We start from the raw sequence: 15305 nt of genomic DNA, 5'->3' as shown, positions 1-15305 counted from the left end.
AAGAGATTGAAGGAATCTCATGGCATGGTAAATGAAAGAGATATGCTAACAGGTGTTTATTTAAAAAAACATGAACGGAAATTTAAATATCAAGAAAAGACTAATAGCAACTGTGAAAATCAATCCACCATATAGAGCATCATTTAGTAACTTCGGCTGAGCTATTCAAAGTGACTTACGGTCAAATTGAAAAATAGCTCTGCTCCACAATGTTTTACACATTAACACATTATCTGAAATAAATTAAATAAACCTATTATGTAGGGGGAAGACTTAAAATCTCAGAATTTAAATAAATAAGTATTTTCTTTCTCATGTTACTACATTTTGTGTATTTATCATCATTCTCCTTTCAAAATATCCCAATTTCCAAACTTTTTTTCTTCTTCTTAGGGCTGGTCCACACTGGGGCGGGGGATCGATCTAGGAAACGCAACTACAGCTACGAGAATAGCGTAGCTGAAGTCGACGTTTCCTAGATCGAACTAAGTTTACTTACTGCGGGTCCACGCGGCGCAGGCAAGCTCCCCCGTCGACAGTGCTTCCTCCTCTCGGCGAGCAGGAGTTCCGAAATCGAAAGGGGAAATCGATCTCTACCCGCCGAATCGGGCGGGTAGTGTGGACCTAGCCTAAAACACAATGCCCGTGCTTGGGAAGAAGCAAAAACCACTTCACAAATTGTGTGAAGGGAAATACTGTAGTATGTAGCTGCTTGATTCCCTTCCCTTTAGGAATACAATTGTTATTAACAGTGACTTTTTATGCATCATCTGATTGCCTGCATTGATTTATACAATATAAATGATAGAATGAATTAAATATAGATATTTTTGATGAAAAATTTAAATTCCTATCTACAAATCAAGCTCACATGAATACAAGTATTCCATGGGAATTCATGCTTAATGTGATTCAGCTACCTTTTATCTCTAACCTACTAATAATGTCAAACTTTTTTGAAATTAAAAAGATACTTAATATCATACCATGCGAGATTAATTTATTACAATCCATTTTCAAAGCCAATCAAAATACGTATCTTCAATAATGGTATAGCACATTGTAAAAGTGGCTCTAAAAACAGCGACCATTTTATTTATAAAGCACTCCCTAACAAGATGACTAGACCACTGCAAAGTTAAAACAAAACATTGATGAACACAAAACAGACAATATTAAAAAAATAATAAAATGCTAAAAAGCCAAAATGAAGCAGTATCATTATGAACTCGTTTTCTTTTGTTAAATAACTACGATCCAAAGCTGGGAAGAAATGGGATGATTTTAGTTTGCAGATATTGAGGAGAAGCATATATGTTGAAATCTTGGATTATGATTAAACTAGCCATGAGACAGTGGTGTTAATCAGCACTACTACACAATCCTGAACTTTTCAAATAGACAACTCCATCACAATCAATGAAGAGAAAAATAGAGCAATAAATCAGTAGTTGAAAGTCATAATCAGGGATTTAAAGCTGTGTTTTGTCCCTTCTGTCTCACTACTGCATCCTCTCCACTAGTGTTCAGAACTCATGCAGTCTCTCACTTTACAGAAGAGACAGGAGTCTGTTGTGATGAATATAAACTGGGTTCTTTACTGAGGCTGAAAGACAGAGACAGACTCTGTTAATTTTCACTGACTCCAGTTCCCAGACGAATTAAACAATGTGTAAACTGGTAATTACTGGCCTGGCATTCACAGTCATGGAATGGAGCTCTACATCCATCTTCGCTCAAGGCTACCCTTATAGCCTTAGCAAAGCCACTGTTGCTCCTCTAGTACTCCATTTATAACTGCAATAAATGATACTTCAGACTGTTTAAGGCATATCTCAAGAGTGCTGGAGGCAGAGATGAAGATGTGCATTAACTGGTGTCAGCACAGATTGAAGAGTCTTACTGCTGATGAGATCAATCCTGATCCCATTTAAGTCAATGGCAAATCTTCCAATGATTTTGCTAGGAGGAGGATAGCACCCTAAGGGTACGTCTACAGTACGAAATTAATTCGAAGTTATTTTATTCGAATTTCCAGAATCGAGTTCATACATTCGATGTTATGTGTCCCCACTAAAGCGCGTGAATTCGGCAGAGTGCGTCCACAGTACAGAGGCTAGCATCGAATGTCGGAGCAGTGCACTGTGGTAGCTATCCCACAGTTACCGCAGTCTCTGCCGCCCATTGGAATTGTGAGTTAAGCTCCCAGTGCATGATGGGGCAAAAACATTTTCGCGGGTTTTTCTGGGTGTGTGCCGTCACTCGCTCCTCCCTCCGTGAAAGCTACGGCAGACGCCATGCTGCCAGCAGACGGTGCAATGCCTATCTCCTGGTATGTTGAATCCACTTCGAATGTCCTCGGCCATCGTGAACAGAGCCGCACAGCTTCTGTGCTGCGCTCCCATGGAAGCTACAGAAGGCAACAATTCCCCGCCGTTTCTCGGCTATCGTGAACAGAGCCACGCAGCTCTTGCCGCTTTTTCCATGTTGTCGGTCCTGGGCTCCCGTGGAAGCTATAGAAGGCAACAATTCCCTGCTGTTTCTCGCCCATCATGAACAGAGCCGCACAGCTTCCGCCACAAACTCTGCTCACGTTTCCGCCGCAAACTGTGCTCACGTTTCCGCCGCAAACTGTGCTCTCGCCGCTTTTTCCATGTTGTCGGTCCTGGGCTCCCATGGAAGCTACAGAAGGCAATAATTCCCTGTTGTTTCTCGCCCATCGTGAACAGAGCCGCACAGACAATCTGGAGAAAGCGGCGGAAGCTGTCCTGGGCTCCCGTGGAAGCTACAGAAGACAACCATTTACCGCCTTTTATCGGCCATCTTGAAACGAACAGCTCATTTCGCGCCCTTTTTCAAGGATTACCCGTGCAGGCGCCATTGCGCGGCAAACATGGAGCCCGCTCAGATCTCTGCTGCAGTTTTGACCATTGTAAATACCTCGCGCATTATGCAGCAGTATGTTCAGTACCTGCAAAACCGGGTGAGGAAGCGACGACAGTGCGATTACTATACTGATGAGGACATGGACACAGACATTCCTAGATGCACGGCATGTGGCGATTGGGAGATCATGGTGGCATTGGGTCAGGTTCATGCTGTGGAACGCCGATTTTGGGCCCGGGAAACAAGCACAGACTGGTGGTATCACATAGTGTTGCAGGTCTGGGATGATTCCCAGTGGCTGCGAAACTTTCGTATGCGTAGGGCCACTTTCATGGAACTTTGTGACTTGCTGTCCCCTGCCCTGACGCGCAAAGACACCAAAACGAGAGCAGCCCCCACCGTTGACAAGCGAGTGGCCATAGCACTGTGGAAGCTTGCAACGCTCAACAGCTACCGGTCAGTCGGGAATCAGCTTGGAGTGGGCAAATCTACTGTAGGGGTGCTGTGCTGCAAGTAGTCAATTTAATCATTGACCAGCTGCTATCAAGGGTAGTGACTTTGGGAAATGTACAGACCACTGTGGATGGCTTCAATGAGCTGGGGTTCCCTAACTGCGGCGGGGTGATAGACGGAACACATATCCCCATCTTGGCCCCAGCACACCATGGTGGCCAGTACATAAACCTCAAGGGGTACTTTTCCATGGTGCTGCAAGCAGTGGCGGATCACAAGGGACGTTTCACCAACATCAACGTGGGATGGCCGGGAAAGGTGCATCTTCAGGAACTCTGGTCTGTTTGAACAGCTGCAGGAAGGGACTTACTTCCCAGACCAGAAAATTACTGTTGGGGATGTTGAAATGCCTATAGTTATCCTCTGGGACCCAGCCTACCCCTTAATGCCATGGCTTATGAAGCCGTACACAGGCACCCTGGACAGTAGTAAGGAGCAGTTCAACTATAGGCTGAGCAAGTGCAGAATGGTGGTGGAGTGTGCTTTTGGACGTTTAAAAGGGCGCTGGCGCAGTTTACTGACTCGGTTAGATCTCAGCACAACCAATATTCCAATTTTAATTGCTGCTTGTTGTGTGCTCCACAATATCTGAGAGAGTAAGGGGGAGACTTTTATGGCGGGATGGGAGGTTGAGGCAACTCGCCTGGCTGCCAATTTCGCACAGCCAGACAACAGGGTGATTAGAAGAGCGCAGCAGGGTGCGCTGCGCATCAGAGAAGCTTTGAAAGCCAGTTTCATGACTGGCCAGGGTACGGTGTGACAGTTGTGTTTGTTTCTCTTGAAGTTGCCCGCACCCTATATATATGAAAGGAAATAAAGTCAAAATTGTTTAAAAACTGTTCTTTATTATTTGATGCACAACGCATTGAGATAAATTAGAAGTAGACTGGGGGGGGGGGTTGGGTTAGGGGGGTGGAGGAGGAGGGAAGGACAAGTCCAGAAACCAAATCAAAAGTTCGCATATACCAGCTTTCTGGTGCTTGGGCGATCCTCTGGGGTTGAGTGTGTGGGTCCCAGTAGCCTCCCCCTCGTGTTCTTGGGCTTCTGGGTGAGGAGGCTATGGAACTTGGGGAGGAGGGAGTTTGATTATACAGGGGCTGCAGCGGAAGTCTGTGATCTTGCTGCCTTTCCCGCATTAGATCCACCATACAGCGGAGCATGTCAGTTTGCTCCCCCATGAGCTTGACCATAGCGTCCTGCCTGCTCTGATCGCGCGCCTCCCATCTCTCTGGGAGGAGAAAAAGGGAGGGTACTATTTTAAAAAATACATTGCAGAGAACAAAGGGGGCACTTTGGTATGAGTAAGCCATCACACACGGCCGGGCAACAGAATTCATCTTGCAGGCAGCCCCTAGGGGCACGCGGGGTTCTGCTTCTTCTACATTCATTTCAATGCTTTCAAACTGCTGGGCCCCCTTCCCACAGCAAGCAGTGCCTGGTGGGTTTGCCATATAAAAGGAGAGCCTGTGGGCTCTCTGGGATGATCACTGCACACAACAACCCCCCCCCCCCCCCACCGCGTGACTCCGATCAGGCTCAGAGCAGGGATGAGCTGAGCCATTTACTCTAAACGCGAACAACCCAGCGCGGCTGGGTTCCCCCCACTCCCCGCCCCCCCACCGCGTGGCTCCGATCAGGCTCTCACTCACCAGAGTCAGGGTCGTGGAACAGGAGCCCGCCTTGGGAGTGAGGGGAGGCTATTGGATCCAGCATTAAGATTAGTTCCTGGCTAGGGGGGAAAACGGATTCCCCACTTGCCGCCAGTGCACTGTCCTCCTCCTCCTCCTCTTCGTCCTCCAATGTCTCTTCCTCCTCGCTCCGTGCAACTCCCCCCTTGCAGGTTTCCACGGAGAGTGGTGGGGTAGTGGTGGCATCACCCCCCATAATTGCATGGAGCTCACGGTAAAAGCGGAATGTATGGGGCTGTGACCCAGAGCGCCCGTTTGCCTCCCTGGCTTTTTGGTATGCTTGCCTGAGCTCCTTGATTTTTGTATGACACTGCTCTGTGTCCCTGGAGTAGCCTCTTTCCGTCATGGCCCTGGAGACTTTAGCGTAGGTATTTGCGTTCCTTTTTTTGGAACGCAGTCCTGCCATAACAGACTTGTCTCCCCAGCATGCGATGAGATCCAGTACCTCCCGTTCGGACCATGCTGGAGCTCGTCTGTGAATCCGGGACTGCGTGATCTCCTGTGATGGTGGACTCTGCATGGTCGCCTGTGATGATGGACTGTGCTGATGGTCACCTGTGCTGCTGGTGACCAAACAGGAAATGAAATTTAAAAGTTTCCAGGGCTTTTCCTGCCCACCTGGCTAGTGCATTGGAGTTGAGAGTGTTGACCAGAGCGGTCACAAGGGAGCATCCTGGGATAGCTCCTGGAGGCCAATAACGTCGAATTGCGTCCACAATACTTTTAACCCGGGATTGCGAACTCGATTTAAGCGCTACTCCACTTGCCGAGGTGGAGTACAGAAATCGAATTAAAGAGCCCTTTAAATCGAAAAAAACCGTTTGGTCATGTGGACGGAATCATTTTTCCCCCGAAATAACTCGGCTAATTCCGAAATAACAGGCTAGTGTAGACCAGGCCTAAGTAAGCAGGAGTTGTTTTATGACATCAAGAGCCAAGAAATAAACAAATTCAATCTACATCATTCATTTGGCATGCCAATATTGCACATACGGCCACTGTTTACCAGTTTGATAATAAAGATCATTGATTTGCCTTGCCATTATACGTAGCAGTGGAAGATAGTTACCTATTAACATTTCGTTATCTTTTACAGTGATATACAAAAGCACAAACACAGTAATGCAGATATCTGTCCCCTTAATGAATGTGAAATGAAGAGCCTGAAAGATGTTATCTATAGTATGAGTGACTCAGGACATTAAGTTTAAGGTATATGCATAATTGTATAGATCAATGTTTGCACTTACCTCCTTTTGATAGGCTAACCCAGCTTCAAATAACTTAATAAAGAGGTACTGTGTCCATTTATAGTACTCTGGCAAACAAGTGGTTATTTCCTGTAAAGAGAAGGGGGAAAAAAACATTCTATTATCTTCCTGCTACATCATAACTCAAGTGATTTACTTAATAGTCCATATGAATAATTGCAACCTGTAGGGAAAATATGTACTGTATTAAATTAATTTAGAAAATGTGCACTATGACTGAAAAGCGCACATATGCAAAGTCAGAGAAATCATGGTTTGTGGGGAAATGTCCTTCAGTGCACTCAAACCACAGCCAACCCAGGGAGCTGCAACACAGTTTACACAATGCTGCTATTCCAGCCCATGGGGTGGGACGGGAGGGATCTGGTTGATTTTCCTTGAAGAAGTTGGCAGCAAGAGGGGGAAAACCAGTTTCTCAAAGACAAAGGACAAGCCGACACCTCTAGCCAGGTGTCATCAATGTGGATTGGCAATCATCCATCAAGTGGCTGTTCTTGGGTGGGCAGGAACAGATCAATCTGCATTTTAGCAAACAATAACATGGAACCTCTTTCACCACAAGACTCCATATCTCCATCCTCACAGCAAGAAGGAAATTTATCTAGGGGTAACCCTCAGGAAAATGCATTTCAAAGGGTGACTGGACTATAAAAGTGAGGAGCAAAACCACCTCAGGTTATCTCTCTCTCTTTCTCCTAAGATGACACAGGAACCAGCCACTGACTTTGGAGGAGTTCCTGTTCTGGGAATTTGGTCAGCAACGGTGCTGGGAACCTGTGGTAAGGATTTTACCTTGAACCAAGTCAAGTCTGTTAAGTTTTAGCTACTAGAAAATGTTTTATATTTATTTCTCTTGTAACCATTTGTCTTTAATACATTATACTTGTACTCATTTAATCTCTCACTTTATAGTTAAATAAACTTATTTTATAAATCTAAACTAATGCATTGTTGTGGTTAAACTCAACTGTTTGGTAACTCCAGTTAGAGTAGCAAACTGTTGCACACTGACCCCCTACAGGGGCAACAGACCTATAATATCTGAACTGTCCAGGAGAGGGCTGGACAGTGCAGAACACACATTTTGGGGAAAATTGGGGATGGGGAGTGTGTTGGGGTCACCCTGCAAGTATTAACCAAGGCTGCTGGAAGCCAGAGGGTGGCTTGCGTTTGCTAACCAGGACAGCAACCAGAGTTGCTGGACCAGGACTGCAACTATACACAGACACTCAGGGGATGACCTGCATGCTATTTGGCTATTTGTGAGTAGCCCAAGTTGGGAGCTACAACAACAAAGCAATGTGAGACACCCAAGGTTGCATGGCAGGTGGTGGCAACCATTCATTGGTCTGGATTGCACCCTGGAAGGAGACAGGTGGACTTTACTTTTGAAGAGAAGGGCAAAAGTTGAGGTAGAGGAGAAAGTGGACTGAAGGGAACCACAGAAGTGAGGGAAAGAGAACAGGAAAGGGCTGAGAAGTTGTGCATGTTGACAGACTGGAAGAATATGGCGGAGAGGTGGTAAAAGGGGATGAGCATGCAACGTTCGTTGAAGGAGATAGGATAGTTGCTGAGGAGACCTCATATTTAGAAATCAAAGAAGGAGCAATGCTTAGTGAAGATAAGGTCAAATAAGTGGCCATTTTGGTTAGTGGGCAAAGTGATCTAAGATTGAAAGTTGTGTAAGACGGTGACAGCAAGGAGAAGTGAGACAAAGGGGTCAGATAGGAAATCACAGTGCTGGGGATTGTGAGGAAAGAGAGATTGAGAGCCACGTGTCATAAAAAGATAGGGGAGGGGCAGAAGTTAAGAGGAGGGCAGATGACTATATCACGGACAGCATTTTTTTTCACCTAAGACAATTTTCAGAAACTTTTTGCACTCCACTGAATAAAAACAGTCTACTTTTAAATAGCCACAAATTTGCCTCATTCAGGATTAGTGCCTTTGAAACATTGGAAGAAATATGGTTTAAAATTAACAGAAATGTTAGGAAAAGCACACTGTACTTTTAATATATGTTATACAAACACATACCTTGATATGTGTGCAACTCAGACCTCAATGTTTGTGCTACGAAGCAAGACTAATAGAGCTATAAATCTTTCTCCTGCTGGAATATGGTGTTGGAAAATAAAAGTTTAAAATGTAAACTTAAAAATATTTATGCAAGAACTCTTTAGTCAGTAGAACCAAACGCTTTATAGTGTCCAATATTTTGTAAAACACTAGTTCTAAAAAAACTTCAAAGACAAAAAAGTGTTCCAGTAACATGGACTAATAGCCCAAATTGTTGTTGGAAAAAGATTAAAGTGGGCCGAAGGGCTATATTTTCTAAAGCTGTGCATGCAAATCCCCGTTTTCTGTGCAATGGATTATGGGTGCAATGGATACAAGCACATTTTCATTGGCATGGCCAGTTTTTCAAGTTTGGACCAAAATGAAAATAGCAAAAGAACTCTGTCAAACTCTGAATCAGGGTCAGAAAAGTGTAACTATATACAAAGGGCACCTTCTTGCACAACAGATCCACTGCCTGGGTGCTTTTAGATTCATGTGCAGGGCCGGCTCCAGGCACCAGCCGAGCAAGCTGGTGCTTGGGGCGGCAGCTTGTAGGAGGCGGCATTCCGCCCAATCCTAGGGCGGCACGGCCACCTTTTGTTGTTGTTACGCTCCAGCTGCCCTGTAGGGGGCAGCGGCGTGGAGGACGGGAGCGCCCTGCAGCAAGCCTGGCAGGGCAGCCCGCGTCCTTCCCTCCCAGCCGACCGGAGTGGTGCGGAGCCCTCCCGGCAGGGGTACCGGCGGGAGGGGCCGCGTGGCAGCGCCCCGCTGAAGCCCTGCCCCCCTCCCTCGCCCCCCACTAGCTGAGGCACATCTGCAGAGCAGGGAGTCCCCCTGCACCCTGGCTCCAGCCGCGCCGCAGGTTTTTTTTTTGTTGCTTTGCTGTTCTGGCCGCCGCGGTTTTTTTTGCTTGGGGCGGCCAGAAAGCCAGAGCCGGCCCTGTTCATGTGTGCTTGCTTAAGGGACACAAATACATTTCTACTACTTTTCTTTCTGTTAGCCTTGCAAAAACAGTACAACAATGGAAGTGTGAGCTGGATTCTATTCAGGCTCACTAAGCCAAAAAGAACATATTTTGACTTATCAGATTCCAAGGTTGGCAATTAGAAAAACACTAGCAACTTTTCACTTCTAAAGTGAGCAAATGTGATCAAGAAACTCTTAAAAATGTCAACAAGCATGGACCACATAATGCCTTTTTTCTCCCTGTTATATTTGTTGCGGCACGACGTGTGTAACATCACCTGACATTCAAAGGCCTTTGAAATACCTCTGCCTAATAATTTCATTCATTTGCTACAATTTTAACATTACAGTATTGACATGCAGCTATGAACAATTAATACATTTTGTGCAAATATGTCTCAGCACCAAAAATAAGGCTTTGAAGACCAAAGAGAAACATTTAATGGTAAGTTTTCAGCAGTGTGTGAAGATTTAACACCACATTAACTCTGTGCTGAAAATGGACCACTTGATGAAAAGCCTGACTTCCGTGTCTCAGACAATTCAGTACACATTTGGTATTATTTTCATATTCAATTAATTTAGCCTGGTTCTCCACTCTGTGATGTCAGTTTTATACTGGCATAGCTCCAGTGAAGCGAATGTAGTTATGTCCGTGTAAATATCAGTGAAGTAAGAGAGTGGAGAATCAGTCCCAATTGAACTTTTTTTTTATACATCAGGATAGGATAGTAGCCTCACACCCATAAACCAACTGAAACAAGCTATCAAAAAAGGTCAAGATAAAAGTAATAAAATGGACAGAGGCTCATCTCTGATCCTGATGGGCAGGTTATCATTTGAAACTATAGGCGATGACATTCTCAATTTAAAATGGTATAGTTAGCATACTTAGAACTACACAATACAACTCAACTGGTGCAAACAGAATCTCATTTGTACTCTCTCCTGTAGGTGGTGACCTGGCTTGCCATTCACGAGGAGATGAAAGAGAATACATCACTGAAAATGATGTGCTCTCAAATCACCAAACAGCAAAGAGATCAGTCAAACCCATAATTTATTTAACATTATAACCATGAAGGACTGAAGTTACATGTCACGAATAAAAAAGGTAGAGCAACAATATCATTACAGAGTCAAGCATTAAGAGAATTTCTAAAAAATGAACAAGGTTTGAGATCAGCAAGAATTTGTGTCACTGCAGATGATGACAAGCCAAGAACCACCCCCAAAGACAATGTGAAAATATGATCCTTCTGCCTTTAGTTTAGCACACTAAGACTTATAGAGAAAAATAAAATTCTCATATTTCCCAGTTATAAAACTCTAAAATTATCTTTGGAAATATCCCTTTGTTAGCTTGTTAACATTTTTAATTAAAGACAGATGTGTATTAAAGGTTTTATCTGTGCTGCCTCAAATGATCCCAACACAGATTTGAAAGTCTTCAGCTGTTCTGATACAAAAAAGCCAGAAAAGCTTTCATAAAATGAGTCTGAAAAACTACAAGACAGGATTCTTCCTGCAGTCTATCAAATTTAGCTCCTTTGCTTGTGAGCACAGTCCTCCAGTATATAGTACATACACACAATCATCTGTTGGGGGTGGGGGTAGGGCAAAAAAAATTCCATAACACAAAGCAGTTCAGGTGAATGTGTTTTGACCTATTTACTAGCATTTTTGCTTCTGAGATAGAATACATGTTAAAAACACCACCATATTTACAACAATGAAATATTATTTTCATTTGCCTACTGCATGTGTTCCTCCGTGTCTGTAACAGATTTAGAGACAAATAGCCACCAGGTTGTTTGATGAGTTTTTTGAGGGGAGAGATCCCCCCTCTTCTTACTGCCTCGCTCTCAGTTTTCCGTTCCTCCTTTTGTCCACTGGTTAGTCACAAATATATCTGTTACTTTCACCAAAAAGTATCTTTATCATTGTTTATAGTTAATGTTACTGTACTATCTCAGGGATGACACTCAAAGCTACAAACATACCACTGTTAAGACTGCTGGACATGGAAAGGAAAAATGTATTCTTATCCAGGAATTTCCTTTCTTAGGCCCTTCATGCCCAGTACCTTCTCCCACCCAGGGAGAATTATGCTGGAGGAGTTATTACAATCAGTTAATTGGCACCTTACCACTATTGTCTGAAGTTCAGTTAAAGGTTCTGTTGCAAACAAATTCTCAATTTAAATGAATAAACAGCATTGCTAATTTAAAGTTGAGTGGGGTGCAGCTTTGGAAGCTATTGACTCTAGTTAGGGTTTCCAAGAGGAGACTTAGGGTTTGTCTATACAGGAATAAAAGACCTGTGGCATCGCCACAGCTGGCCCAGGTCAGCCTACTCAGTCTGGCAAAGCTCAAAATTGCTGTGTAGACATTTGAACTTGGGCTGGAGCCCAAGCTCTGGGATCCTATGAGGGATCCTGAAGCCCTAACATTTACACAGCAATTTTTATCCCCACAGGCTTAGCCAGTTGACCTAAGCCTGCCGGGGGTCTTTTATCCTTGTGTAGACATACCCTTAAAGTCCCGCCCAGGTCAAAATTCTGGCCTGCTTCCAGGTATTGCGGGAAGAAGAGGAAATCCACATTTAAGGTTGCTGTATATGCAAGGATCTGAAGAATTCTGATGCAAGATTCAGTTCATAAGTAAAGGACGAACTGATTTTCAAGTGCCTTGTTTTATAATGTAATCATCTGTCACTTTAAAGTCTGCTATACACATACTATTTTCTATTACTGAACCATGAACTTAACCAGTTTGCATTAAAAAAAAAAAAAGAGAACATTTTTGAAGTTTACCTTTAAGCTATTTCCATGGGTATTATTTTTTAATATCAGCAATATATGGAGCCTGAGAGAGAGAGAACTGTTCCTGCTGTGAGCCCAGCTAGGTTTTGTGAATAATACATAACTCGACTAGAGTGAACCCATTTCTTAATTTATTAGTAATCACTCTTTTCTAGCACATCCAAATATCAAGACAGTTGCACTGCACTTGCACTTCCTCTTATTAAGGGGAAACAAACAAACAAAAAAAATCTGGATGCATGTCTCCAAAACATTTTAAAAAAATAAACAGTTTTTAATACATTACCTGTCCATTTGGGCATCATATGGCTTTTCTGACACCCAAGTAGAAACCAGATTGCTGGAAGTAAAATAATTTCTTGGTTTTCACAGATCTTTAGAGATGGACCAAACTACATTTCCTACCTAGCAGTTAAATATTTGTTATTGAAGGACTTGCAACCTACTTTTTCATGTGTCGTTTACATCATATGCAAAGTTCATGAAGAATGCAACTCTCTGAGCTATTTTACTCCCATACTAAAAGCTGTGGAATGTCAATTTTCCTTTTCTATTCAACCATATCTGGCATGATTGTTATCAAACCAACATTTCTACAGCAGCATTTCATCCACTTTCCAAAATGATTTACAACCTCATAAAATTATATTTACATTACAAACCCAATAGCTGTAGGTAGCCCAGTTTGAGTAATAAAGGCCAGATCCTCAGCTGAAATCAAAGGAATTGTGCTGACTTAGCTGAAGATGTGACTCTAAATCTTTAACATGGATATAAGGACACAAGTAATGATCATGATGGAGAAGAAAATTAGTAGGTACTGCACATACTGTTAAACTCTTAAATGTTCTTCAGGCAGTAAACAAGAAGTCATTTTAAAATGACCAAACTACAGAAAAATATCAGTCAAAGAATTACTATCTTTTAAAAATTACTATGAGGAAAGGATTATTATCTTTACATGTAAATTATATGAAAATTCAGCATGAACAGACTGAAATGGTTCACAAATAAGTTTGCGTGGAGACTGTACTCTAGGATAAAGAGAGTTACAATTCAATAATTTGTCTAGTTGTGAATTGGTGGCTTGATGAGAATGTGCATTCATTCTGATGGAACCCAAGATGGAAAGAGAGGGAGTTATGGCATAAAGTCTGTATCTTTTGTTGTTGGTGATGTGTTTCTCTGTGAAAATTTTATTGACTAGTTCTTAAAAAGAAAATTTAAAAAAAGCCAGTTTATACAGTGGCAGGAAGTTGTCTATACAGTGGGAGGTAGTTGTCTAGTATAATGGTATTTTGGAAGAATCCTATTGCCAGGAATCCCCAAATTCTGGTTACCATGACAACAACAGGTAAAGCATCACTACAATGCTTTTGACTCTTTAAATCTCTTTAAAGTCTCTTAGAGAGTGTTTTTCAAACATGCAGCTTTTGAACACTTGGTACTCTGACAGACTGAAAAATGTAATGCTCTGCATAGGTTTTCAAGGTATTCTCTCTCATCATTGCCCAGCTCTGAAGGCAGTGCCCTTACCAGCAGCAGGGCAGAAGTAACCCCTCCCCCCCTCCCCCCCCGCAACAGTCTTGAGATCCTCCCACCCTGACCGCCTTTTGGGTTGGGACTAGGGTGACCAGATGTCCAATTTTATAGGGACAGTCCCGATATTTGGGGCTTTGTCTTATATAGGTGCCTATTACCCCCCACCCCGTCCCGATTTTTCACACTTGCTGTCTGGTCACCCTAGTTGGGACCCACATGGTTACAACATCGTGAAATTTCAGATGTAAACATCTGAAAATAATGAAATTGACTAATTTAAAAAAACCCTGGCCATGAAATTGACCAAAATTTCCTGAATTTGGTAGGTCCCTACCTATGACAATGCAACTAACAACTATTGTTTCATATCCATTAAATTCATTAGAGCAACGCTTGAATGAAGAACACAGGTTCACCAGACTTATTATGAAAAGGATATTTTGTATTCTAAAAATGCATTTTAGGCACTCTAGATCTAAAATTCTAATATCCAAATATCTTCTAAAATTTTGAGCTTTAAAGTACCATCAACTTTATATAATGACCTATATTTCCAAAATGTCTAGTGATTTTGGTGCCCTGCTTGCAACATCTTAAAGGAGCTTGATTTTCAGAGGGCAGGTGCTCAACATCTCTGAAAATCAGGGCTCTAAGTGTCTCAAATTGGACATCTAATAATTGAGGCATTTAAAAAGCACTAGAAACTTTTGAAAAATTTAGACCATTACTAGTATTTCACTAATTCCATTAATTATTTTGTTTAAAATACAGGTAATATACTAAGAGATCTGAGTTACTGGCTCTCTGAAATAATGTTGCTAAATTTTGATAATGTTATAATGCTTGCGATGAGATCCTTCTGTATTCTATCTGTGCAATTTTGCTGACTACAACATGCAAACCAAAACATCAAAAGGTATCTTTCAGGTTGTGACAGAAACTAATAAAAACAAGGATACAAGAGCCTGACCTCAGGCAGCTAGTCACAATAGGAAATCCCCTTATCTACTTCATAGCTCAGTTCAGTAATAAAACCACATCTGGGTTCCACTAGTCTTGGACAGGAGTTTGCAGCAAAGCCAAAGATAATTTTATATTTAGTCAGCTTCTTAAGCACAGCCGTGCATATTAAGTATTAAAATTCCATTTTTATTAACTTTTTTACCATGCTCTTCTAGTGTGTATTTGTTATGTGTCATGCTCCACTGAAATTAAATAGGTACATATTTAAGCAAAATCAATAAATTTCTACTAAAAAATGAAAACTCCTGTTTTGTCAAAGAGCCATGGGTAGCTTGATCAACCCATGATAAAGACTCTTTCCCCATCATTTTCAGGAGATGAGTCTCTGGCAATGTCAGCTGATTTTTCCATTAAATAAGTATGTATCTTCATTTCTAAGCAGCTGTTCAGGCCATTAACATCCTAGTTAAATATTTGAAAAGGACCAGCCATCTGAAATTAAGTAAAACAAAATACTGAACTCACCAGCTTGCTTTCTTCTATGTAACTACTTCTCCCTGAATTTCAAACAATTCTTTTTAGCCTGTTTCA

At 42.5% G+C, this 15305-nt stretch overlaps 1 protein-coding gene across 1 annotated transcript in view; it reads right to left on the bottom strand.

Moving 5' to 3' along the window:
* LARS2 (leucyl-tRNA synthetase 2, mitochondrial) overlaps window positions 1–15305 on the bottom strand; it is a 119104-nt gene that overhangs the window by 66909 nt on the left and 36890 nt on the right. Inside the window, exon 6 of the mRNA XM_065399470.1 lies at window positions 6338–6427. Within this exon, the coding sequence (XP_065255542.1) occupies window positions 6338–6427 (90 nt within the window). The remainder of the gene's footprint in view (window positions 1–6337; window positions 6428–15305) is intronic.

This window comes from Emys orbicularis, chromosome 2 (assembly GCF_028017835.1).
Source record: "Emys orbicularis isolate rEmyOrb1 chromosome 2, rEmyOrb1.hap1, whole genome shotgun sequence".
Classification (NCBI taxonomy): domain Eukaryota; kingdom Metazoa; phylum Chordata; order Testudines; family Emydidae; genus Emys; species Emys orbicularis.
The sequence above is the reverse complement of the archived record's forward strand: the minus strand, read 5'-3'. Positions and strand labels throughout refer to the sequence as shown.